Source organism: Pristiophorus japonicus, chromosome 13 (assembly GCF_044704955.1).
Source record: "Pristiophorus japonicus isolate sPriJap1 chromosome 13, sPriJap1.hap1, whole genome shotgun sequence".
In the NCBI taxonomy this organism is placed as follows: Eukaryota; Metazoa; Chordata; class Chondrichthyes; family Pristiophoridae; genus Pristiophorus; species Pristiophorus japonicus.
In genome coordinates, this window is record NC_091989.1 from 15,047,330 (window position 1) to 15,071,462 (window position 24,133).

General features: G+C 49.3%; 1 protein-coding gene across 5 annotated transcripts in view; it reads left to right on the plus strand.

Moving 5' to 3' along the window:
* The first annotated feature begins 133 nt into the window (after nucleotides 1-133).
* fbxo18 (F-box DNA helicase 1) overlaps nucleotides 134-24,133 on the plus strand; it is an 89,877-nt gene continuing 65,877 nt past the window's right edge. For 4 of the 5 annotated variants that reach the window (XR_011596254.1, XM_070897177.1, XM_070897181.1 and 1 more), the window contains exons 1-6: nucleotides 134-188; nucleotides 3,067-3,122; nucleotides 7,368-8,059; nucleotides 11,250-11,380; nucleotides 12,521-12,656; nucleotides 19,891-20,081. Coding sequence is in view for 4 of the 5 variants with exons in the window: in XM_070897177.1 (XP_070753278.1) it covers nucleotides 172-188; nucleotides 3,067-3,122; nucleotides 7,368-8,059; nucleotides 11,250-11,380; nucleotides 12,521-12,656; nucleotides 19,891-20,081 (1,223 nt within the window). In the remaining variant the exon portion in view is untranslated. Of the gene's footprint in view, nucleotides 189-1,317; nucleotides 1,438-3,066; nucleotides 3,123-7,367; nucleotides 8,060-11,249; nucleotides 11,381-12,520; nucleotides 12,657-19,890; nucleotides 20,082-24,133 lie in introns of those variants that run through there. The other variant, XM_070897180.1, reaches the window with a different exon arrangement.

Here is a 24,133-nt window from a genome sequence, read left to right on the forward strand (position 1 = left end):
AATGCTCCCAATGCATTTCATCTTCGAGAAAAACAAGAGGCAGGTTAATATTCACGAAGGGGTTGGGGTGGGGTGGGGTAGGCGTCCCCATATCAATTCTTATTTCACTCAGTCAGGATTTCAAACAATTAAAAATACCAACTCTCGTTATTTAAAAGTGCTTTTATAGAAATGTATCGACTGAAAAGGTGAGAAAATATTTTAAATCTCCAAATAATCAATATTAACAGAGGACCCCCTAGGAATATGCCAATATTTACAGGGGTTCCCCTAGAAGTGTGTCACTATTTACAGGGGTTCCCCTCTGAGTGTATCAATATTTACAGGGGTTCCCCTAGGAGTGTGTCAATATTTATAGGGGTTCCCTAGGAGTGTGTCAATATTTACAGGGGTTCCCTTAGGAGTGTGTCAATAGTTATAGGGGTTCCCCTAGGAGTGTGTTAGTAGTTACAGGGGTTCCCCTAGGAGTGTGTCAATATTTACAGGGGTTCCCCTAGGAGTGTGTCAATATTTACAGGGGTTCCCCTAGGAGTGTGTCAATATTTACAGGGGTTCCCCTAGGAGTGTGTCGATAGTTACAGGGGTTCCCCTAGGAGCGTGTCGATAGTTACAGGGGTTCCCCTAGGAGTGTGCCAATATTTACAGGGGTTCCCCTAGAAGTGTGTCAATATTTACAGGGGTTCCTCTAGGATTGTGTCAATAGTTACAGGGGTTACCCTATAGTGTATCAATATTTACAGGGATTCCTCTAGGATTGTGTCAACAGTTACAGGCGTTCCCCTAGGAGTATGTCAATATTTACAGGGGTTCCCCTAGGAGTATGTCAATATTTACAGGGGTTCCCCTAGAAGTGCGTCAATATTTACAGGGGTTCCTCTAGGATTGTGTCAATAGTTACAGGGGTTATCCTATAGTGTATCAATATTTACAGGGATTCCTCTAGGATTGTGTCAACAGTTACAGGGGTTCCCCTAGGAGTGTGTCAGTATTTACAGGGGCTCCCTGAAAAGTGTGTCTGTATTTACAGGGTTTGTGTCAATATTTGCAAGAGCTCCCTCACACAGTAATGTTTGACAACCACCGTTCACGAAACAAGTATCAGGAAACCCACGGAAAGCAAACAGTTGTCCCAGAATGAGACGAAGTTGCTCAGCAGGATCCCACCCCCTTTGCTCCCTCTGATTGGTCAATCGGGGCCAACGGGTTTGCTGAATGGTCCTTCAGTTCCGTCAATCAAAGAGGGACTTGCTCAGTGTGCGCGAGGTTAATGGGAAGTGCAGGAGAATGTAAGAGTTCAGTGAGGGGGCGTGGAGCTGTTGCTAGCATTGGGAGGGGGGGACTCTTTGAGATGTTGCAGGAGAGGAGTTGTGGGGTCATTTAAATCCACAGAGGCTGCAAGATCTAAGTACTGAGAGCCTTTGCAGTCTCCTGGTTGTGGTGAGTACCTGACTGTGACATTAGCGGCAGGTGATTGAGTGTCCTGCACTGATCTCGAACTCTGTCTGTCTGAGGATGGGCTGCCCACACTGCAACTGGTTCCTGTTTCGCAGGCGATGGTGTGCATGGGCAGAGGAAGCTGACAGGCAGGTTAATGGAGGCAAAACATAGAGGGTGCTCAAATTTCTGTTGGGTGCAATGATGGGGAGCCTGAGTGGAATTACTGTTGGAACACAGTGCACATAAGTGGCACTGCCTACAAGGGGTGGTGGAAGCAGATTGAATAGTAACTTTCAAAAAGGATTTGGACATATGCATAGGATTACACAGGATCTACGGCACAGCAACAGGCCATTCAGCCCAACCAGTCCATGCCGGCGTTTATGCCCCACTCGAGTCTCCTCCCGTCTTTCCTCCTCTAACTATCAGCATAACCCTCTATTCTACTCTATTCTCTTCTCCCTCGTACACTTGTCGAACCTCCCCTTAAATGCATCGATACTATTCGCCTTAACTTCCCCCTGTGGCAGCGAGTTCCACATTCTCACCATCATCATCATAGGCCGTCCCTCGGAATCGAGGGAGACTTGCTTCCACTCCTGAAGTGAGTTCTTTGGTGGCTGAACAGTCCAATACGAGAGCCACAGACTCTGTCTCAGGTGGGTCAGACATTCGTCGGGGGAAGCCCGGGGTGTGGGGGGGTGTTGCCGTGCGCTCCTTCCACTGCCTGCGCCTGACCTCTTCGCTCGCAGTGTTGAGACTCGAAGAGCTCAGCGCCCTCCCGGATGCACTTTCTCCACCTAGGGCAGTCTTTGGCTAGGAACTCCCAGGTGTCAGTGGTGATGTTGCACTTCACCAGGGAGGCTTTGAGGGTGTCCTTGTAACGTTTCCGCTGCCCACCTTTGGCTCGTTTGCCGTAAAGGAGCTCTGTGTAGAGCAATTGCTTGGGGAGTCTCGTGTCTGGCATGCGGACTAAGTGGCCTGCCCAGCAAAGCTGATCGAGTGTGGTCAGTGCTTCAATGCTGGGGATGTTAGCCTGGGCACTCTCTGGGTAAAGAAGTTTCTTCTGAATTCCCAATTGGATTTCTTGGTGATGATCTTGTATTGATGACCTCAAGTTTTGCTCTTTCCCATATACAACAACAACAACTTGTATTTAAATAGCACCTTTAACATAGTGAAATGTCCCAAGGCACTTCACAGCAATATTAGGAGATTTTAAAAAAAAATATACAGGGGAAATTTTCAGGGCTATGGGGAAAGAGCAGGGGAGTGGGACTAATTGGATAGCTCTCTTAAAGAGCTGGAACAGACACGATGGGCCGAATGGCCTCCTTCTGCGCTATATCGTGTTATGATTTCTATTTGACCATGGGGGTGGGCCTGATCCCTGCCCTTGCTGGCAGCCCCATATTCGCACTTTCCAACCCGAGTCACTGCATCGTGATCGGGGCGGGGGAACCCTTCCTGGGGTACTGAGGCTAATTGTTCCACGCCTACTGAAATCTGGCTGTGGTCAGTCAATTTGGCACAGACTGGGCATTGATGTTGGGACATTTCTGGTTGATCTCTAAAACAGGTGAGCTACTGAGGGCCAGGCAAGATTGAATGTGTTTTATTATTTCACAGCTCGTGTAGCCCAAGTCACCGGTGCGGGCGTGCGACCCATGCTACGATGACTCATTGTAAGTAAAACCCTTTCCTCGCTTTTAACATCTCGACATTTAAATTGCGTGTTTGTTCTAGAAACATAGAAACATAGAAAATAGGTGCAGGAGTAGGCCATTCGGCCCTTCTAGCCTGCACCGCCATTCAATGAGTTCATGGCTGAACATGAAACTTCAGTACCCCATTCCTGCTTTCTCGCCATACCCCTTGATCCCCCTAGTAGTAAGGACCTCCTCTAACTCCTTTTTGAATATATTTAGTGAATTGGCCTCAACAACTTTCTGTGGTAGAGAATTCCACAGGTTCACCACTCTCTGGGTGAAGAAGTTCCTCCGCATCTCGGTCCTAAATGGCTTACCCCTTATCCTTAGACTGTGACCTCTGGTTCTGGACTTCCCCAACATTGGGAACATTCTTCCTGCATCTAACCTGTCTAACCCCGTCAGAATTTTAAACGTTTCTATGAGGTCCCCTCTCATTCTTCTGAACTCCAGTGAATACAAGCCCAGTTGATCCAGTCTTTCTTGATATGTCAGTCCCGCCATCCCGGGAATCAGTCTGGTGAACCTTCGCTGCACTCCCTCAATAGCAAGAATGTCCTTCCTCAGGTTAGGAGACCAAAACTGTACACAATACTCCAGGTGTGGCCTCACCAATGCCCTGTACAACTGTAGCAACACCTCCCTGCCCCTGTACTCAAATCCCCTTGCTATGAAGGCCAACATGCCATTTGCTTTCTTAACCGCCTGCTGCACCTGCATGCCAACCTTCAATGACTGATGTACCATGACACCCAGGTCTCTTTGCACCTCCCCTTTTCCTAATCTGTCACCATTCAGATAATAGTCTGTCTCTCTGTTTTTACCACCAAAGTGGATAACCTCACATTTATCCACATTATACTTCATCTGCCATGCATTTGCCCACTCACCTAACCTATCCAAGTCGCTCTGCAGCCTCACAGCATCCTCCTCGCAGCTCACACTGCCACCCAACTTAGTGTCATCCGCAAATTTGGAGATACTACATTTAATCCCCTCGTCTAAATCATTAATGTACAGTGTAAACAGCTGGGGCCCCAGCACAGAACCTTGCGGTACCCCACTAGTCACTGCCTGCCATTCTGAAAAGTACCCATTTACTCCTACTCTTTGCTTCCTGTCTGACAACCAGTTCTCAATCCATGTCAGTACACTACCCCCAATCCCATGTGCTCTAACTTTGCACATCAATCTCTTGTGTGGGACCTTGTCGAACGCCTTCTGAAAGTCAAAATATACCACATCAACTGGTTCTCCCTTATCCACTCTACTGGAAACATCCTCAAAAAATTCCAGAAGATTTGTCAAGCACGATTTCCCTTTCACAAATCCATGCTGACTTGGACCTATCGTGTCACCTCTTTCCAAATGCACTGCTATGACATCCTTAATAATTGATTCCATCATTTTACCCACTACCGATGTCAGGCTGACCGGTCTATAATTCCCTGTTTTCTCTCTCCCTCCTTTTTTAAAAAGTGGGGTTACATTGGCTACCCTCCACTCCATAGGAACTGATCCAGAGTCAATGGAATGTTGGAAAATGACTGTCAACGCATCCACTATTTCCAAGGCCACCTCCTTAAGTACTCTGGGATCCAGTCCATCAGGCCCTGGGGATTTATCGGTCTTCAATCCCATCAATTTCCCCAACACAATTTCCCGGCTAATAAGGATTTCCCTCAGTTCCTCCTCTTTACTAGACCCCCCGACCCCTTTTATAACCGGAAGGTTGTTCGTGTCCTCCTTCGTGAATACCGAACCAAAGTACTTGTTCAATTGGTCCGCCATTTCTTTGTTCCCTGTTATGACTTCCCCTGATTCTGACTGCAGGGGACCTACGTTTGTCTTTACTAACCTTTTTCTCTTTACATATCTATAGAAACTTTTGCAATCCGTCTTAATGTTCCCTGCAAGCTTCTTCTCATACTCCATTTTCCCTGCCCTAATCAAACCCTTTGTCCTCCTCTGCTGAGTTCTAAATTTCTCCCAGTCCCTGGGTTCGCTGCTATTTCTGGCCAATTTGTATGCCACTTCCTTGGCTTTAATACTATCCCTGATTTCCCTTGATAGCCACGGTTGAGCCACCTTCCCTTTTTTATTTTTATGCCAGACACGAATGTTCAATAACTTTGAATTGCCGCCAATAATGACAAGGTTCAGAAGTGGAACGATGGGAGAATAATTAATTTAGGAAATCAAAAGACAAATAGCTGAAATTAAGTCCTCCATTTAAAAAAAATTTTCATCCTTGATTTAAAGTTAGAAAAATGAAATAGATTCCAAACCTATTTAACTAAATGCGGTTGTTTATGTTAAAGGGTGTTGCAGATTGAAATAGGAGGCATTTTAAAATCAAAATGAAGTAAGGCTCGATTGCACAGATGAAGGCCCAGATGGCCACGTTAATCCTTTCTACATTGGTGACTGTCAGCCGTGGCTCAGTGGGTAGCACTCTCGCCCTCCGGGTCAGAAGGTTGCGGGTTCAAGTCCTGCTCCAGATACTTCAGCACAAAATCTCGGCTGACACTCCAGTTCAGTGCTGAGGGAGGTGCCTTTGACTTATTTAATGATGTATTGTTCACCTCAATGTTTATCCCGTAACCTTCAGTCTGACTTCTAATCAGATAGTTCTCCAGCTCTCGTTTTGTTGTTGTTGTTGTTGAAAGAAGTGATCAATGCATTATTACCTTTTGCTGGGATGTCTGATCCCTTCCATCTGTTGGGACCTGGTTACTTCTGGGCCGTTGGAGCATGCGTCTCAGCAAGATTTTGGTGCAGTGATACTCGTGTCTCTTCCACTGTTTTGGCGGATGTTGACGATCCCGTGGCACTCTGAAGAGGAGCAGGGAGTTCTGACTGTTATATATGTAAACCTGTAAATGCCTTGTTTAACCACCAGAGGCTCATCCCCTGGAGTCCCAAGAGATCCCACAATCCCTTGGGAGCACCTGTACTTAAGGAGGCCTCACAGGCTGGAGAGGCACTCTGGAGACCTGCAATAAAAGACTAAGGTCACACTTTACTTTGAGCTCACAGTATCTGGTCAGACTCTTTATTCATACACTACACTGACCATAACTCTTTCTTCAATCAACGCGACCAAAAACAAATGAACTGGACATTTATTTATCTCATTGGTGGGGTCTTTGTGTGCAATATGGCGGCCATATTTGCTGGCAATTCCGTTGCTGTACTTCAGTATTGTATGTGAAACACTGAGAGATATGATGGAAAAAAAGAAAGACTTGCAATTATATAGCGGCAACCCAAAGCACTTTACAGCCAATGAAGTACTTTTTGGAGTGTAGTCACTGTTGTAATGTAGGAAACGCGACAACCAATTTTGCGCACAGCAAGGTCCCATAAACAGCAATGTGATAATGACCAGATAATCTGTTTTAGCGCTGTTGGTTGAGGGATAAGTATTGGCCAGGACACTGGGGATAACTCCCCTGCTCTTCTTTGAAATAATAGCCGTGGGATCTTTTATGTCCACCCGAGAGAATAGGTGGGGCCTTGGTTTAACATCTCAACAGTGTGGCACTGGGAGTGGCAGCCTGTGTTTTGTGTTCAAGTCTCTGGGGTGGGACTTGAATCCACAACCTTTTGACTGAGAGGCGAGAGCGCTGCCCACTGAGCCACAGCTGACACTACACTATGCTGTTAAAGAAAGAATTGCATTTATATAGGGCCTTTCACAACCACCGGACGTCTCAAAGCGCTTTACAGCCAATAAAATAGTTTTGGAGCATAGTCACTGTTGTAATGTGGGAAATGCGGCAGCCAACTTACACACAGCAAGCTCCCATAAAAGCAATGCGATAATGACCAGATAATCTGTTTTTGTTATGTTGACTGAGGGATAAATATTGGCCCCAGGACACATTGCTGTTTGTGGGACTTTGCTGTGCGCAAGTTGGATGCTGCATTCCCCCTGCTCTTCTTCAAAATAGTGCCAAAGGATCTTTTACATTCACCTGAGAGGGAAGACGAGGCCTCGGTTTAACGTCTCATCCGAAAGACGGCACCTCCGACAGTGCAGCACTCCCTCAGCACTGCACTGGAGTGTCAGCCTAGATTTCTGTGCTCAAGTCTCTGGAGTGGGACTTGAACCCACAACCTTCTGACTCCGAGGCGAGAGTGCGACCCACTGAGCCACGGCTGACACCACATTATGCTGTTAAGGCCATTTATCTTTTTTCTCCCCCTTCTGTACAGGTAGACGCGGCAAGCGCAAACGTCTTGCCTCCTCGGACTGCTGGTCCTTGAGCAACAGCAGCGAGGGTGCGTTCTCGCTGACCCAGCCGTTCACCTGTACGGGCACCAGCGGAGATTTAAACAGGGGCCTCTACCCGAGGAGCAGAAAGGATAGAAAGACTGCAGCCCGGTTGTGCCCTCTCCAAAGGCAGTGGGCGCAGAACGCTAATAGGCTGCCCGAAGAAGCGAGCAGTGACAGAGCCATTGTTGGCTCATCGTCCTCCAAGGTCGATTTCGCCTTTGACCCTGAAGATTTTCTTTCCAATGACTTGTCTGCTGAAAACGAGGCGCTGGCTCTGAATTCAGAGTCCAACAGAGGGCGCTCTGCCCCGTCGCTGGGATGCCCAAACGAGATTGGCGATGCAGGGTGGGACGGTTGTACAAGGAGGCCCTGCCGAGACCACCCAGCCGTGACACCACAGCGGGACGCAGTGAGGGACTGGGCTGAAGGTGATGACCTGGAGGTAGATCCTCTCCCTGACTCGTACTTTGGATTGTTGGGGTGCACAAGTTCCCACGCTCGGCCTTCCGGCCACATCACTCAGCTGCCGGATGAGATCCTCCGGGCCGTGTTCTGTCATCTGCCCGCAGTGGACCTGTATCGCATCAGCATGGTCTGTCAGCGATGGCGACGTGTGATCAGTGACCCAATGGTAAGCCTTGGCTTCGAGATCGTAACATTCTCTCTCCAATTTCCGCTCCAATATTCTCGCTCCTCCCATTGATTCCAGAGCAGGATTACTCTGCTGACTGCCTACGAATACTTCAGACAAGTAGCAGTTTTTCACCTGGGAGCCCAGATGTTGGGGTGGGGGTGGGTGTTCGGTGAGCTATTTGATTGGGGAAGGGTGGGTGGCGATCACACCCGAGCCTGATCCCGTCCTGATGTCTACACGTGTTTCCTTCCGATCTCCGATCCTCGCCTCCCGCCGCCCCCACCCCACCACACCCTCCGGCCTTCTGATCTCCAGTAGTTTCCAGCAGAGGTGACTGGAACTCTGGCTGATTGTTAGTCTGCATGGCTGTAGTTAAAGAAGGTGACAAAGATCAGAGGCCAAACCTGGCTCCAGTCTGTGATGGATCGCTGGGGGGTTTAAAATTTGCCTCACCACCCTCTGTGAACTTCCGTGAACTTGTATCCTACTGCTCCCCATCAGTTTCCCCCAATGCTCCCACTATTTTAACTCGCCAAAGTAAACTGGGCTTCAGGGGGACCGGAGATCGGAAGGCCGGAGGAGGGATTGGAGACCTCTGTATGTGTGGGAGGGGGTGGGGTGGAGTGGAGGGGGTGGGGTGGAGTGGAGTGGAGGGGGTGGGGTGGAGTGGAGTGGAGGGGGTGGGGTGGAGTGGAGTGGAGGGGGTGGGGTGGAGTGGAGTGGAGGGGGTGGAGTGGAGTGGAGGGGGTGGAGTGGAGTGGAGGGGGTGGAGTGGAGTGGAGGGGGTGGAGTGGAGTGGAGGGGGTGGAGTGGAGTGGAGGGGGTGGAGTGGAGTGGAGTGGAGGGGGTGGAGTGGAGTGGAGGGGGTGGAGTGGAGTGGAGTGGAGGGGGTGGAGTGGAGTGGAGTGGAGGGGGTGGAGTGGAGTGGAGGGGGTGGAGTGGAGTGGAGTGGAGGGGGTGGAGTGGAGTGGAGGGGGTGGAGTGGAGTGGAGTGGAGGGGGTGGAGTGGAGTGGAGTGGAGGGGGTGGAGTGGAGTGGAGTGGAGGGGGTGGAGTGGAGTGGAGGGGGTGGAGTGGAGTGGAGGGGGTGGAGTGGAGTGGAGGGGGTGGAGTGGAGGGGGTGGAGTGGAGTGGAGGGGGTGGAGTGGAGTGGAGGGGGTGGAGTGGAGTGGAGGGGGTGGAGTGGAGTGGAGGGGGTGGAGTGGAGTGGAGGGGGTGGAGTGGAGTGAGTGGAGTGGAGGGGGTGGAGTGGAGGGGGTGGAGTGGAGGGAGTGGAGTGGAGGGAGTGGAGTGGGTGGAGTGGAGGGGAGGGTGGGGAGTGGAGTGGAGAGTGGAGTGGAGGGGGGGGAAGTGGGGAGTGGAGTGGAGGGTGGAGGGTGGAGGGGGGGAGGAGTAGAGTGGAGGGGGGGAGGAGTGGGGGGGAGGAGTGGAGTGGAGTGGAGGAGGAGTGGAGTGGAGGGGGAGTGGAGTGGAGTGGTGGAGGGGAGGGGAGTGGAGGGGGAGGAGTGGAAGGGAGGGGGGAGGGGGGGAGTGGAGTGGAGGGGGGGGAGGGGGGGAGGAGTGGAGTGGAGGGGGGGAGGAGTGGAGTGGAGGGGGGAGGAGGAGTGGAGGGGGGAGGAGGAGTGGAGGGGGGAGGAGGAGTGGAGGGGGGGGAGGAGTGGAGTGGAGGGGGGGGAGGAGTGGAGTGGGGTGGAGTGGAGTGGAGGGGGGGAGGAGTGGAGTGGGGGGAGGAGTGGAGGGGGGAGGGCGAGTGGAGTGGAGGGGGGGAGTGGAGTGATGGGTGGGAGTGGAGTGGAGTGAGGGGTGGGAGTGGAGGGGGGGTGTGAGGCGTGGAGGTGGGTGTGGGGAGTGGAGGGGGGTGTGGGGAGTGGAGGGGGGTGTGGGGAGTGTGGGTAGTGGAGGGGGGTTGGAGTGAAGTGAAGTGGAGGGGGGGTGGGGTGGAGTGGTGGGGGTGGGGGAGGGGCGTGGGGGCGAGGAAGAGTGACAGGGTGGGGGGGTAGAGTGAAGGGGGTGGAGTGGAGCGGGCGGGGAGAGGGTGTAGAGTGGAGGGACGGGGGGCGGGTTGGGGGTGGAGTGGAGGGAGGGGGTGTGGAGTAGAGGGGCGTTGGGGAGGAGGGGGGACAGAGTGGAGGGGGGAGGGGGAGGAGTGGGGTGGGGAATAGTGAATAGAGGGTGGAGTGTGGGGCGGCGGGAGGGGGAGTGGAGAGGGGGGCGGGTGAATTGGAGTGGAGTGGAGTGGAGTGGAGGGTGGGGAGGGGAGGGGAGTGGTTGGGGAAAGAGATTGGAGGTCAGCGTGAGATTGGAAGGGTCGGGGACCCTGGGGCATTGTTTCCCCCTAATTCTGTTTTGGGTGCGCAGCCCCGAACGTTGGAAAAGCCGATGGTGGGGGTTTGACGATGCTGGTGCCAGCGGAGGAGTGGAAGGGTACCTCTCTCCTGGATCCAGCAGTCCTCGCCTTCCTTTAGCTGCCAGGTTCCCCAAGGCTCGGGAAACCCCGCCAGCAAAAGTTACATTTAAAATGGGGCTTCAAAGCGAGGCAGCAGCCTCACTATAATATTTAAATGCCAGCCCGCCTCCTGGGAGCAGGTTGGCTGCCCCCCCCCCCCCTCATCCCGCCTCATCCCGCCTCCGTTAAAACCGTAAGTGGGCGGGTTGGGGGTCCAGCTCTTATTGGCCACTTGGAGAGGTACTAGAGGCGCCCCCTACTGACCGAGGGATGGTACCACAGCAAGGAGCCAACAACAGATTTTCTTTTTTTTTGCATAAACCAATAAGCCTCCTGAGCATCAGTGTGCAGGGCTTTGGCAGAGGCTCGAGAACTGGCTGCTTGCTGTGTCTCGTTGTACAGAACCACTTCACATACGTGCCACTCTGTAACACGATGGGCCTGCCTTTTCCACTGAAACCGAAAGATCTACACACGGCGGGCGGTGGGGGTTATTGTCCCGGAGTTCTCCTGGTGTCCTCCCTCAACCAGCGACACTTTATATTGAAACAAATGTTTGCAGAATCTGGTGCCACTCACAATATCTGCAGCGTTTGCCCATATTTCAGCAGTCACTCTGCGTCAAAGTAATCGATGGGCTGTGAAGCGCTTTGCGAGACTGATATAATTGCAAGTCATTTATCATCTTGCTGTCTCAGTAATGTATGATTGATTGATTGTTTTTCTGCACTTGGTTTCACAGTTTGTACCACGCAAGAAGCTGTACTGTCGATACAGGAAGGGGGAGGAAAGTGCTGTGAAGGACATTGATCGGATCCTGAAGGGAAATAACGTTACAAAGGAAGACAAACTCTGTGTGTTGAATCTTGTAACGTGAGTGTTCAGTGTCCGAATATCAAGTACTTGCATCCTAACCGTGCTGTCACCAGGGCAACTTAATTGGACATTTAATTGAGAGGATATGCTTACCAGGAAAGGCTTAAGAGGCTGGGGCCCTGAGGGGGGTGACCTAATAGAGGCCTTTAAAATTCTTAAAGGGTTTGACAAGATAGATGTAGTGAAGATATTTCCCCTTGTGGGGGAGATAAAAACTAGGGGCCGTACATATAACAAAATGTGGAACTCGCTACCACAAAGAGTAGCTGAGGCAAATAGTATAGATGCATTTAAAGGAATGCTAGATCATAGAAATTTATATCATGGTAGATCATTGAAAATAAACACGAGGGAGACAGGAATAGAAGGATATGCTGATAGGGTGAGATGAAGAGAGGTGGGAGGAGGCTTGTGTGGAGCATAAACACCGGCACAGACAAGTTGGGCTGAGTGGCCAGTTTCTGTGTTGCAAATTCTGTGTAATAAGAACATAACAAACAGGAGCAGGAATAGGCCATGTGGCCCTTCGAGCCGACTCCGTTATATAGCGTCTTTCACGACCACCAGACATCACAAAGGGCTTTACAACCAATGAAGTACTTTTGAAGTGTAGTCACTGTTGTAATGTGGGAAACGCAGCAACCAACTTGAGCACAGCAAGCTCCCACAAACAGCCATGTGATCATGACCAGATAATCTGTTTTGGTGATGCAGATTGAGGGATAATTATTGGCCAGGACACCGGGGAGAACTCCTCCTGCTCTTCTTCAAAATAGTGCCGTGGGAGTTTTACGTCCACCTGAGAGAGCAGGCCTCGGTTAAACATCTCATCCGACAGTGCAGCACTCCCTCAGCACCGCACTGGAGTGTCAGCCTAGATTTTTCTGCTCAAGACTGTGGAGTGGGACTTGAACCCACAACCTTCTGACTCAGTAATATGGTGATGGGGAGGGGGAGGGATGGAGAGGGAGAACGGGGGGTGGTGGTGTTGATGAGGGAGAGCGGGGGGGGGGGGGCGGTGAGAGAGAGAGCAGGTGCGATGATGGTGAGTTGTCGGATTATGATGAACTTATCTTGTATGTTTTTATCACCTTTACAAACATTCTAAATGTCACTGGTTTCTTTTTTAAAAATTAGATATCTGGTATCGTTGCAGCATGGTCGGTCTGTGAATTCTGAAGCTGTCCTGCATTGCCTTAAAAACCACCCCCTTTTCAAACAATCTGAAGCCTGTGTGGCCCAGAGACTGCCTAATTTGGTCAAGGCAGGTGGGGTATGTCTCTTCTGCGTGTTTGTTTCTTGTTCCCATTTCCTCGTTTCCTACAGCACTGACTGATGTTGAGTGAATTCAAATGCAGTTTAAAAAAAAACAAATTCCAATATACATTTTTTCCCCTTCAAGTAAAATGAAGGGTGTAAAGAGATTTATCAGGCCTATCAAACCAGCTCCATCCAGATGTAGGAGCAACCTGGTAGAGTATTGTCCCACCCCATAACCATCCAATCACCTGGGGAGGCGATACTATGAAACTCTTTTTGACCCCACACAATGAAAAACATCTGTGGCCAATTCAGGAAGAAACTCTGGGAACTTCCAAAGTCCCTTTGGCAATCAAGACGGGATTCCAACCCCATTATGACTCAATTACAGCTTGCCAGTCATTTGATCTCTTTAACTGGAAATGTCCTCATCTCTCAGGAATTTGTCCAGTTCTCCTTTTGAAGAGCTATAATAAATTCATTCCCAACATTGTGATGGTCTGTTCCAAAGGCCAATGACCTTCTGAAAAGAAATATTTCCTGGCATCTAATCCAACACTTCCTACACGCTTTTATAGGCTTGACATCTAATCTCATTATCCCTCTCCCATCAAAATAACCTATCCAAACTGTCTTAAGTTTAATCCCTTTAACATTTTACAATCCTCAATCGAATCCCGTCTAAGCCTGTGTGTTCTCTAAAGTAACCCTAATGCTTGGAGACTTCGAGATGTGGGGCGATGAATTATCCTGGTTACCTTCCTCTGCTCCTTCTCGATAAACTTGGGTTATTGCACAGTGCACTGGGACCAAATCTATGCACAGTGCTTTTAAATGCAGCTGTATTTAAGCTTTATTTAGCCTACGTATAGTAATTGTCCTTTTATACATGATGGTCCTTGCAATACAGCCTAAAACTCTTTTCTTGTTGTCCCCTCTGACAACCTGAGTACTTGTAATGAATGATCAGCTATTGTCCCAGAGAAGCTGGGATTACATGAACATAAGAACATAAGAAATAGGAGCAGGAGTAGGTCATTCAGCCCCTCGAGCCTGCTCCGCCATTCAATCCGATCATGGCTTATCTTCAACCTTAACTCCACTTTCCCGTACTATCCCCATATCCCTTGATTCCCTTAATATCCCAAAATCTATCAATGTCTGTCTTGAATATACTCAACGACTGAGCCTCCACAGCCCTCTGGGGTAGAGAATTCCAAAGATTCACCACCCTCTGAGTGAAGAAATTTCTCCTCATCTTAGTCCTAAGTGGCCAACCCTTATTCTGAGACTGTGACCCCTGGTTCTAGACTCCCCAGCCAGGGGAAACATCCTCCCTGCATTTACCCTGTCAAACCCTGTAAGAATTTTGTATGTTTCAGTGAGATCACCTCTCATTCTTCTAAACTCTAGAGAATATCGGCCTAGTGTACTCAATCTCTCCTCATAGGACAATCCCCCCATCCCAGGAATCAGTCTGGTGAACATTTGTTGCATTCCCTCTATGGCAAGTACATCCTTCCTTATGTAGGGAGACTGTAACTGTACACAATATTCCAGGTGCGGTCTCACCAGGGCCCGATATAATTGCAATAAGATGTCTTTACTCTTATACTCAAATCCTCTTAGAATAAAGCCAACATACCATTTGCTTTCTTAATTACTTGCTGTACCTGCATGTTAACTTTCAGTGATTCGTGAACAAGGACACCCAGGTCCCTCTGAACAACAACATTTCCCAATCTCTCTCTATTTAAAAAAAATACTCTGCTTTTCTATTTTTCCTACCAAAGTTTTCACATTTCTCCACATCATATTCCATTTGCCAAGTTCTTGTCCACTCACTTAGCCTGTCTATATCCCCTTAAAGCCTCTTTGCATCGTCCTCACAACTTACATTCCCATGCAGCTTTGTATCATCAGCAAACTTGGATATATTATATTTGGGTCCCTCATCCAAATCATTGATATAGATTGTGAATAGCTGGGGCCCAAGCACCGATCCTTGCAGCACCCCACTAGTTACAGCCTGCCAACCCGAAAATGACCCGTTTAGTCCTACTTTATTTTTTCTGTCCATTGACCAATCCTCAGTCCATGCTAGTATATTGCCCCCAATCCCATGAGCCCTAATTTTATTTAATAATCTCTTCTGTGGCACCTTATCGAATGCCTTCTCAAAATCCAAATACACCACATCCACTGGTTCCCCCTTATCTATTCTGTTAGTTACAACCTCAAAAAACTCTAACAGATTCGTCAAACATGATTTCCCTTTCATAAATCTGTGTTGACTCTGCCCATTCCTATTATTATTTTCTAAGTGCCCTGTTACCACGTCCTTAATAATAGATTCCAGCATTTTCCTGACTACTGATGTCGGGCTAACTGGTCTATAGTTTCTCGTTTTCTCTCTCCCTCCTTTCTTAAATAGTGGTTTTACATTTGCTACCTTCCAATCCGAGGGAACCATTCTCGACTCTACGGAATTTTTTGAAATTTGACAACCAATGGATCCAGTATCTCAAATGCCACCTCTTTCAAAACACTGGGATGTAAGCTATGAGGTCCAGGGAATTTATTGGCTTTCAGCCCCATTAATTATTCCAGTACTAATGTTTTACTAATGCTAATTTCTTTCAGTTCCTCATTCGCGCTAGATCCTTGGTACTCCACTAGTTCCGGGAGTTTTTTTTGCATCTTAGAAACATAGAAAATAGGTGCAGGAATAGGCCATTCGGCCCTTCGAGCCTGCACTGCCATTCAATGAGTTCATGGCTGAACAATGAAGACAGATACAAAGTATTTGTTTAATTTCGCTGCCATTTCCTTATTCCCCATTATAATTTCTCCAGTCTCCGCCTGTAAGGGACCCACATTTACTTTCACTAATCTTTTCCTTTTTTCGTACCTAATAGAAGCTTTTATCTTCTGTTTTTATGTCTCTTGCTAGTTTGCTCTCATGTTCTATTTTCCCTTTCTTTATCAATTTCTCAGTCCTCCTTTGCTGAATTCTAAAATCCTCCCAATCCTCAGGCTTACTGCTCTTTTTGGCAACATTATGGGCCCAAGTTTCCACATGATTTGCGCCTGATTTTTAGGAGCAACTGGTGGAGAACGGACTATCTTAGAAATCGCAATTCTCCACATTTTTTTTTCTGCAGTTCTAGTCAGGTAGAACAGTTCTACTTTGGAACAGAATTTTTTCTTCAAAAGGGGGCTTGTCCGGCCACTGACGCCTGATTTGAAAGTTTCCACAGTGAAAACGTACTCCAAACTAAAGTAGAATGGAGCAAGTGAAGATTTTTGTAGAACTGAAAAAACCTGTTCTACACATTAAAAAATCAGGCGCAAGTTACAAATTAGGCATCCAGAACGAGGTAGGGGGGGGGAAGGGAACTCATTAAATTCTACAATAAATCCTTATTTATACTTCTACAAATATTATACAAATAAATCCAACCTGAATAAACATTTATAAGCAAAGAAAAGATTAAATAAACCATCTTCCTACCTGTGTGAAAGTGCTTCAACCAGGGAGAATTCTATAGCTGTTCGTTGCCGCTGAACGGGAGGTGGGGTGGGGGTGGGGGGGGAGAGGGGAGAGAAAGCCGTTCGTGCCGCTGAGCGGGAGGTCGGGGGGGGGGGGGGGGGAGAGGGGAGAGAAAGCCGCTCGTGCCGCTGAGCGGGAGGTGGGGGGGGAGGAGAAAGCGGTTTGTTATTGTGGAGGGGAGGGAGGGGAAGGAGACAGCGGTTTGTTGCCGCGGAGGGGAGGGAGGGGAAGGAGACAGTGAGAAGGGTAGCCTCAGTGCTGATGTGCTGATGGCAATGTGATTTTATTAAAAAATGTTCAAAAATTAAACAGCTACAAAGAACTGCAAAAATGGCCGAGTGCCAATGTTTCTTTCACACTGAGCATGCGCGAACGCTCCAACGCGCACGCGCAGCGTTGCCGGCAGGAAAAAAACTAATTTAAATAGTACCCGCCCCCTCCCACTTACAAAATCGGCGCGAGTGTAGGCTCCGCCCCCCTGGGCGCCGCGCCAAACAGACAAGGAGCTGCAAAGCGCTCGAGAATAGCGCGTTTTTTTTCTGGCGCCGTTTTAGGCGCGAAAAATGGGCGCCCAGCTCGGAGGGGCGCCCGTTTTTTATCCTGTGGAAACTTGGGCCCTTAAAGCCTCTTCCTTTGATCTAATAATATCTTTAACTTCTCTTGTTAGCCACGGTTGGGCCACTTTTCCTGCGGGGGTTTTGTGCTTTAAAGGAATGTATATTTCTGAAAGAGTTCTGACGAGTTCAGGCGAGTTCTAACCTGAAACGTTAACTCTGCTTCCTCTCTACATATTCTGCCTGACCCGCTGACTATTTCCAGCATTTTCAGTTTTTATTCCAGATTCCAGCATCCGCAGTATTTTGCTTTTGTATTGTTGTAGGAATGTATATTTGTTGTAAATTATGTATTAATTCTTTAAATGCTGGCCATTGCTTGTCTAACATCATAACTTTTAACGTAGTTTCCCAATCTATCTTAGGCAACTCGCCCCTCATAACTACATAGTTTGCTTTGTTTAGATTTAAAACCCGAGTTTTGGATTTAACTAAATCACTTTCAAACTTAATATAAAATACAATCATATTGGAGGATTGTTCTCCTTGGAGCAAAGAAGGTTAAGAGGAGATATAATAGAGATGGTCAAAATCATGAAGGATTTTGATAGAGTAGATGAGGGACACTGTTTGCAGTGGCAGGAGGGTCGGTAACCAGACGACACAGATTTAAGGTAATCGGCAAAAGAACTCCAGGCGACATGAGGAATCCTTTTTTTTTCACACAGTGAGTTATTGCGATCTGGAACGCGCTGCCTGAAAGGGCGGTGGAAGCAGATTCAACAGTAACTATCAAACAGGAACTGGATAAATACGTGAAGGGGGGAAAATTTGCTGGGCTATGAAAAAGAAAGAAAGACTTGCATTTATATAGCGCCTTTCACGACCACCGGATGTCTCAAAGCGCTTTACAGCCAACGAAGTACTTTTGAAGTGTAGTCACTGTTGTAATGTGGGAAACGTGGCAGCCAATTTGCGCACAGCAAGCTCCCACAAACAGCAACGTGATAATGACCAGATAATCTGTTTTTTTTTGTTATGTTGATTGAGGGATAAATATTGACCAGGACACCGGGGATAACTCCCCTGCTCTTCTTCGAAATAGTGCCATGGGATCTTTTACGTCCATTTGAGAGGGCAGATGGGGCCTCGGTTTAACGTCTCATCCGAAAGACGGCACCTCCGACAGAGCAGTGCTCCCTCAGCACTGTGCTGGAGTGTCAGCCAAGAGTTTTTTTGCGCTCAAGTGCCTGGAGTGGGACTTGAACCCACAACCTTCTGACTCTGAGGCGAGATTGCTACCCACTGAGCCACAGATGGGGGGAAAGCGCAGGCTCTTTCAAAGAGCCGACACAGGCACGATGAGCCGAATGGCCTCCTTCTGTGCTGTGCCATTCTACGATTCTTTCCAGATCTGTTTAACATATCCCTGTCTGATGTAAACATGCCTGGAGTCCCCCAACCCCAAGTACATCGCACTTCATTTGTCCACATTAAAGGATACCTGCCAGACATGGTGCCCATTGCCCCAAGAATTGGGCAGGCCCGGCGGCTCAGTGAACACATCCAGTGAGTAGTTGAGCCACAAAGATCAGGACGTTAGCAGGCTTGGTGAGTCAGCTGATCTTGGTCAAGGCGGCACTAAGTCACTCCAATTGGCCTCTGCCCACCAGAGGGAAGGGGGGTGAGGCTTCTGATTGCTGCTGGAAGCATACATGAGGGCATTGTGTGATGATCAATCGGGCCCCCAGCAGTTGAAGAATCCTGGCATAGAATCACAGAATGGTTAGGGCACAGAAGGAGGCCTTTCGGCCCGTCGAGCCCATGCCGGCATGCTCACTGTTGAGGTTCACTCGTGAATAATGGCCAGTTGGGGGATGAACCCGCACCGCTCACCCATCACCCCTGGGCTCGCTGACCTACATTGGCTCCCGGTCTGGCAGCGCCTCGATTTTTAAAATGCTCATCCCTGCTTTCAAATCCCTCCATGGCCTCGCCCCTCCCTGTTTCTGTAACCTTCTCCAGCCCCACAACCCTGTGAGATATCTGCACTCCTCCAATTCTCATCGCTGATTTTCATTGCTTCACTGTTGGCGAACCTGCCTTCAGCTGACTAGGCCCTAAACGCTGGAATTCCCTCCCTAAACTCTCCCTCTGTACCTTTAAGACACTCCTTAAAACCTACCTCTTTGGCCCAGCTTTTAGTCACCTGTCCTAATATCTCCTTATGTGGCTCGGTGTCAGTTTTGTTTGATAACTCTGCTGTGAAGCACCTTGGGATGTTTTGCTACATTAATGGTGCTATATAAATATAAGTTGTTGTTGAAATGAAGGGACAGCGTCCCAGCAGGGAATCAACAGGCGCGGAGAACAGAAAATAAAACAAACCTTAGGACAACTTTAAAAAAAATATATATATATATAAATGTTAATTCTTTTGCCCATTGGATGGACAATATTTGTTCACTCCCCTCAAGCCCACTCCATGAAGTCACTGACGGGCAACAGCAGTGTCAACAGCAATGATCAACCATGATCTTATTGAATGGTGGTGCAGGCTCAAAGGGCCAAATGGCCTACTCCTGCACCTATTTTCTATGTTCTATGTTCTATGAACATCAAGGACAATGGGGGATGAGATTTGAGACTGGTCATCATCATCATAGGCAGTCCCTCGGAATTGCTTCCACTCTTAGAATGAGTCCTTAGGTGGCTGAACAGTCCAATACGAGAGCCACAGTCCCTGTCACAGGTGGGATACATAGTCGTTGAGGGAAAGGGTGGGTGGGACAGGTTTGCCGCACGCTCTTTCCGCTGCCTGCGCTTGGTTCCTGCATGCTCTCGGCGATGAGACTCGAGGTGCTCAGCGCCCTCCCAGATGCACTTCCTCCACTTAGAGCGGTCTTTGGCCAGGGACTCCCAGGTGTCAGTGGGGATGTTGCACTTTATCAGGGAGGCTTTGAGCGTGTCCTTGTAACGTTTCCTCTGCCCACCTTTGGCTCGTTTGCCGTGAAGGAGTTCCGAGTAGAGCGCTTGCTTTGGGAGTCTCGTGTTGTGTCCAAGGAAGCCACAGCACTGACCAGGCACTCTACATCCATAGATGTACAGAATGTCACTGCGTGTGTTTTTATACTATTTAGGCTACAAGTGTTTGGGCGGTGCTGGCTGTGATCGTCCTCCTATCCAATAGCGTGAAAGACATCCAGCGACTGATTTCCTGTCTGCGGCAACCCCGTTCGACCCTGCCCCTGACGGAGGTGACCGAGATCCTGTACTGCATGGCGGCTTTGCTGTTTGCTTCGAGAGAAAAGGACATCCACATCAGCACCAGGTAGGGCAAGTCTCCTATTACAGTCCCCTTGCTACAGCGTCCGATGCCTGCAGCGGTCCTTGGTGGCTGGTTACAGGCCGCATCGGTGGTTGACTTCGGACTGACTGTGCGCTCTCAGCCTCCGCTGCAAAGCGGGGCAAAAAAAAGCCCGAACAATGACAAATGTTAGTAGAGTTGGGGTGCAATGTTCCCATTGAGCTGCGCAGCTGAGCAGTAATGGGGAAAGGTACCGCGCAGGCCACTCGCCGGCTTCCCTCGGTGTGCGCATGCGCAGAAATTTAAAGGGACCGCGCATGCGCAGAAATTTAAAGGGACCGTCCACTAAAACAAACAGGCAGATCAAAGCGCAGCTCGCAGGGAACATTGTTGGGGTGCCCCCATTATTGTTGCGTTTTTCCAGGTGTCATATTTGACCCTGAAATGAGCTTGCGGCCACGTAACCGTGGCATAACTACACCGCCTATTTCCACCTCCGTAACATTGCCCATCTCCGCCCTTGCCTCAGCTCATCTGCTGCGGAAACCCTCATCCATCCCTTTTTTACCTCTAGACGTGACTACTCCAATGCACTTCTGGCTGGCCTCCCACATTCTACCCTACGTAAATTTGAGGTCATCCAAAACTCGCACCAAGTCCCGCTCACCCATCACCCCTGTGCTCGCTGACCTACATTGACTCCCTGTTAAACAAAGACTCGATACCAAAATTCTCATCCTTATTTACACATTCCTCCGTGCCCTCGCTCCCTCCCTATCTCTGTAATCTCCTTCAGCCCCACAACCCCCCCCCCCCCCACGGGATATCTGTGCTCTTCTAATCCTGCCCTCTTGAGCATCCCTGATTATAATCGCTCAACCATCTGCCTTCTGTGGCCGAGGCCCTAAGGTCTGGAACACCCTCCGTATACCTCTCTCCTCCTTTAAGACTCTCCTTAAAACCTACCTCCTTTGACCAAGCTTTTGGTCACCTACTGTAATTTCTTCTTGAGTGGCTCGGTGTTAAATTTGTTTTGTCTTAAAATACTCCTGTGAAGCACCTTGGGGCGTTTCACTAGGTTAAAGTTGCTATCTGCTCGATTTCCACCCCCCTCCAACAGTGAGGGACTATTGGTCCCAGCTGTCTCTCCCTTTCCCTGTGATGTCGGGACTCTTTATTCCCATTGTGCCTGGCAGCTGCTGCGCTTTGTCTTTCAAATCAGTTTTAGCCTTTTCTTCATTCACAGCCTTCAGCAAGAAGTTTAGTCCGAATTCCACTCTGACCTGTTGCACCCAAAGTTTCGTTCTGGTCCGAATTTTGTCTTGGGAGGTGGGGGAAATTCAGTCCAAAATTTCATTTCTGCTTTCCTGGTTTTAGTTCCAGTTTTCTCAGAAAATGTTTCAATTTTTATGTTTCAAAAGAAAAATCATATTTGTTTCACTTCCGACCCAGCTCTCTGAGTCACTAATATTGTTGAGAAATAAGAATCTGGGACCTCGATCGCACACATACATGTTTTTTTTTTTACTCGTTCCGGAGGATGTGGACATCGCTGGCAATCCCAGCATTTATTGCCCATTCCTATTTGCCCCTCGAGAAGGTGGCGATGAGCCGCCGCCTTGAACCGCTGCAGTCCGTGTGGTGAAGGTGCTCCCGCAGTGCTGTTAGGGAGGGGAGTACCAGGGTTTTGACCCAGCGACGATGAAGGACCGGGCGATATATTTCCAAGTCAGGGTGGTGTGTTTTCCATCAGTTTTACCCCTTTGAGGAAAACAGTTTACAGCTTGAACTACAAACAATCCGCAGGGTCATGTCCAATATTAATTAAAGAAAGACTTGGATTTATATAGCGCCTTTCATGACCATCGGATGTCTCAAAATGCTTTACAGCCAATTAAGTACTTTTGGAGTGTAGTCACTGTTGTAATGTAGGAAACACGGCAGCCAGTTTGCGCACAAGCAAGCTCCCACAAACAGCGTTGTGATAATAACCAGATAGTCTATTTTTTTGTTATGTTGCTTGAGGGATAAATATAGACCAGGACATAGAAACATAGAAAATGGGTGCAGGAGTAGGCCATTCGAGCCTGCACCGCCATTCAACAAGATCATGGCCCCAGCTCCTCCCCCCCACCCCCCCCCCTCCCCCACGTCCCCTCCACATCCCCCCCAACCCCCCCAGCCGCAAGGACCACATCCAACTCCCTCCCGAGCACATCCAATGAACTGGCATCAACAACTCTCCATGGCAGGGAACCCCACAGGCCAACAACTCCCCGAGTGAAGAAGTCTCTCCCAATCCCAGGCCCAAACAGCCCCCCCCCCCCCCCCCCCCATCCCAAGAGCGTGCCCCCCACTGGCACCGGACCCACCCAACACCGGGAACACTCCCCCACCCCCTGTCCCCGCACCCAACCCGCCCCGTCCCATCAGAATCCTTCCCAAATGCCGAACACCCCCGGATGTCGAGCCCCCAGCCCCGGCCATCGCCATCTGCGCAGTCAACCCGTCCACCCCACTCCCCGCACCGAGGCACAGAGCCCCCAGGCCCGCCCCTCCAACACTCTTCGCTCCCTCAGACCTTCGCTGCAATGTGGCCCCTCCTGTTCCCCGCCCTGGGTTTCTCCGCCCCCTCCCCCCCCCCCCCCCCCCCACCTCCACTACTCTCCCCTCCATCCCCCGTCTCTCCTCATCTTCCCTCTGCCTCCCCGCACAGGCTCCCATCTTGGGGGCGGTAACCTTCTGGGGCAGGGAATTTTAGCCCCCAGCGTGGAAGTCCTGCTCCCGCCGCAGAATTGGCCTTACCCCCCCTCAATGGAAGCGGAGTGCACTTTCCCACACTCCACTTCCCTTGGGGGCAGTTACCGGGGCACGACTGGATCTGGGGATAACTCTCCTGCTCTTCTTCAAAAGAGTGCCGCGGGATCTTTTACATCCACTTGAGAGAGCAGACGGGGCCTCGGTTTAACGCCTCATTCGAAAGACGGCACCTCCGACAGTGCAGCACTGGAGTGTCAGCCTGGATTTTCTGTGTTCAAGTATCAAGATACACTGCGGATTAATTTGGAGCGCAGTATTTAAAAACCAATCCGTGGAGGAATACTGTGGTCTGCGGAGCACAGCAGGTGTAAGAAAGGTTTCGGGACACCAAGTGTAGGCCAAGGTGCAGAGACGTGACTATAATTAAAACTACTTGTTGGACTCGCAGAGGTACTTGGAATACTCCAGCTGTCCATGTTACTTCAACTGCATGTTTCTGAGAATGTTAACAGCAATCGTCATTTCTGTCACCTCCCCACTCCTCCGATTTCTCCCCATCTCTTCTGACAGTTCAGACTGATGCTGGCGTGCAGTCCACAGATTCCGATGGGCCAATGCATCTCATTCATGTAACACAAAGTTAGTATGCAGGTACTGCAAGTAATCAGGGAGGCAAATGGAATGTTGGCCTTTATTGCAAAGAAGATAGAGTATAAAAGCAGAGAAGTCCTGTACAGGGTATTGGTAAGGCCACACCTGGAGTACTGCGTACAGTTTTGGTCTCCGTATTTAAGGAAGGATATACTTGCATTGGAGGCTGTTCAGAGAAGGTTCACTAGGTTGATTCTGGAGATGAGGGGGTTGACTTATGAAGATAGGTTGAGTAGGTTGGGCCTATTTTCTCATTGGAGTTCAGAAGAATGAGAGGTGATCTTATCGAAACATATAAGATAATGAGGGGGCTCAACAAGGTGGATGCAGAGAGGATATTTCCACTGATGTGGGAGACTAGAACTCGGGGACATAGTCTCAGAATAAGGGGCTGCCCATTTAAAACTGAGATGAGAAATTTCTTCTCTGAGGGTTGTAAATCTGTGGAATTCTCTGCCCCAGAGAGCTGTGGAGGCTGGGTCTTTGAATATATTTAAGGTGGAGATAGACAGATGTTTGAGTGTTAAGGGAGTAAAGGATTATGGGAAGCGGGCAGGGAAGTGGAGCTGAGTCCATGATCAAATCAGCCATGATCTTATTGAATGGTGGAGCAGGCTCGATGGGCTGAATGGCCTCCTCCTGCTCCTATTTCTTATGTTCTTGTG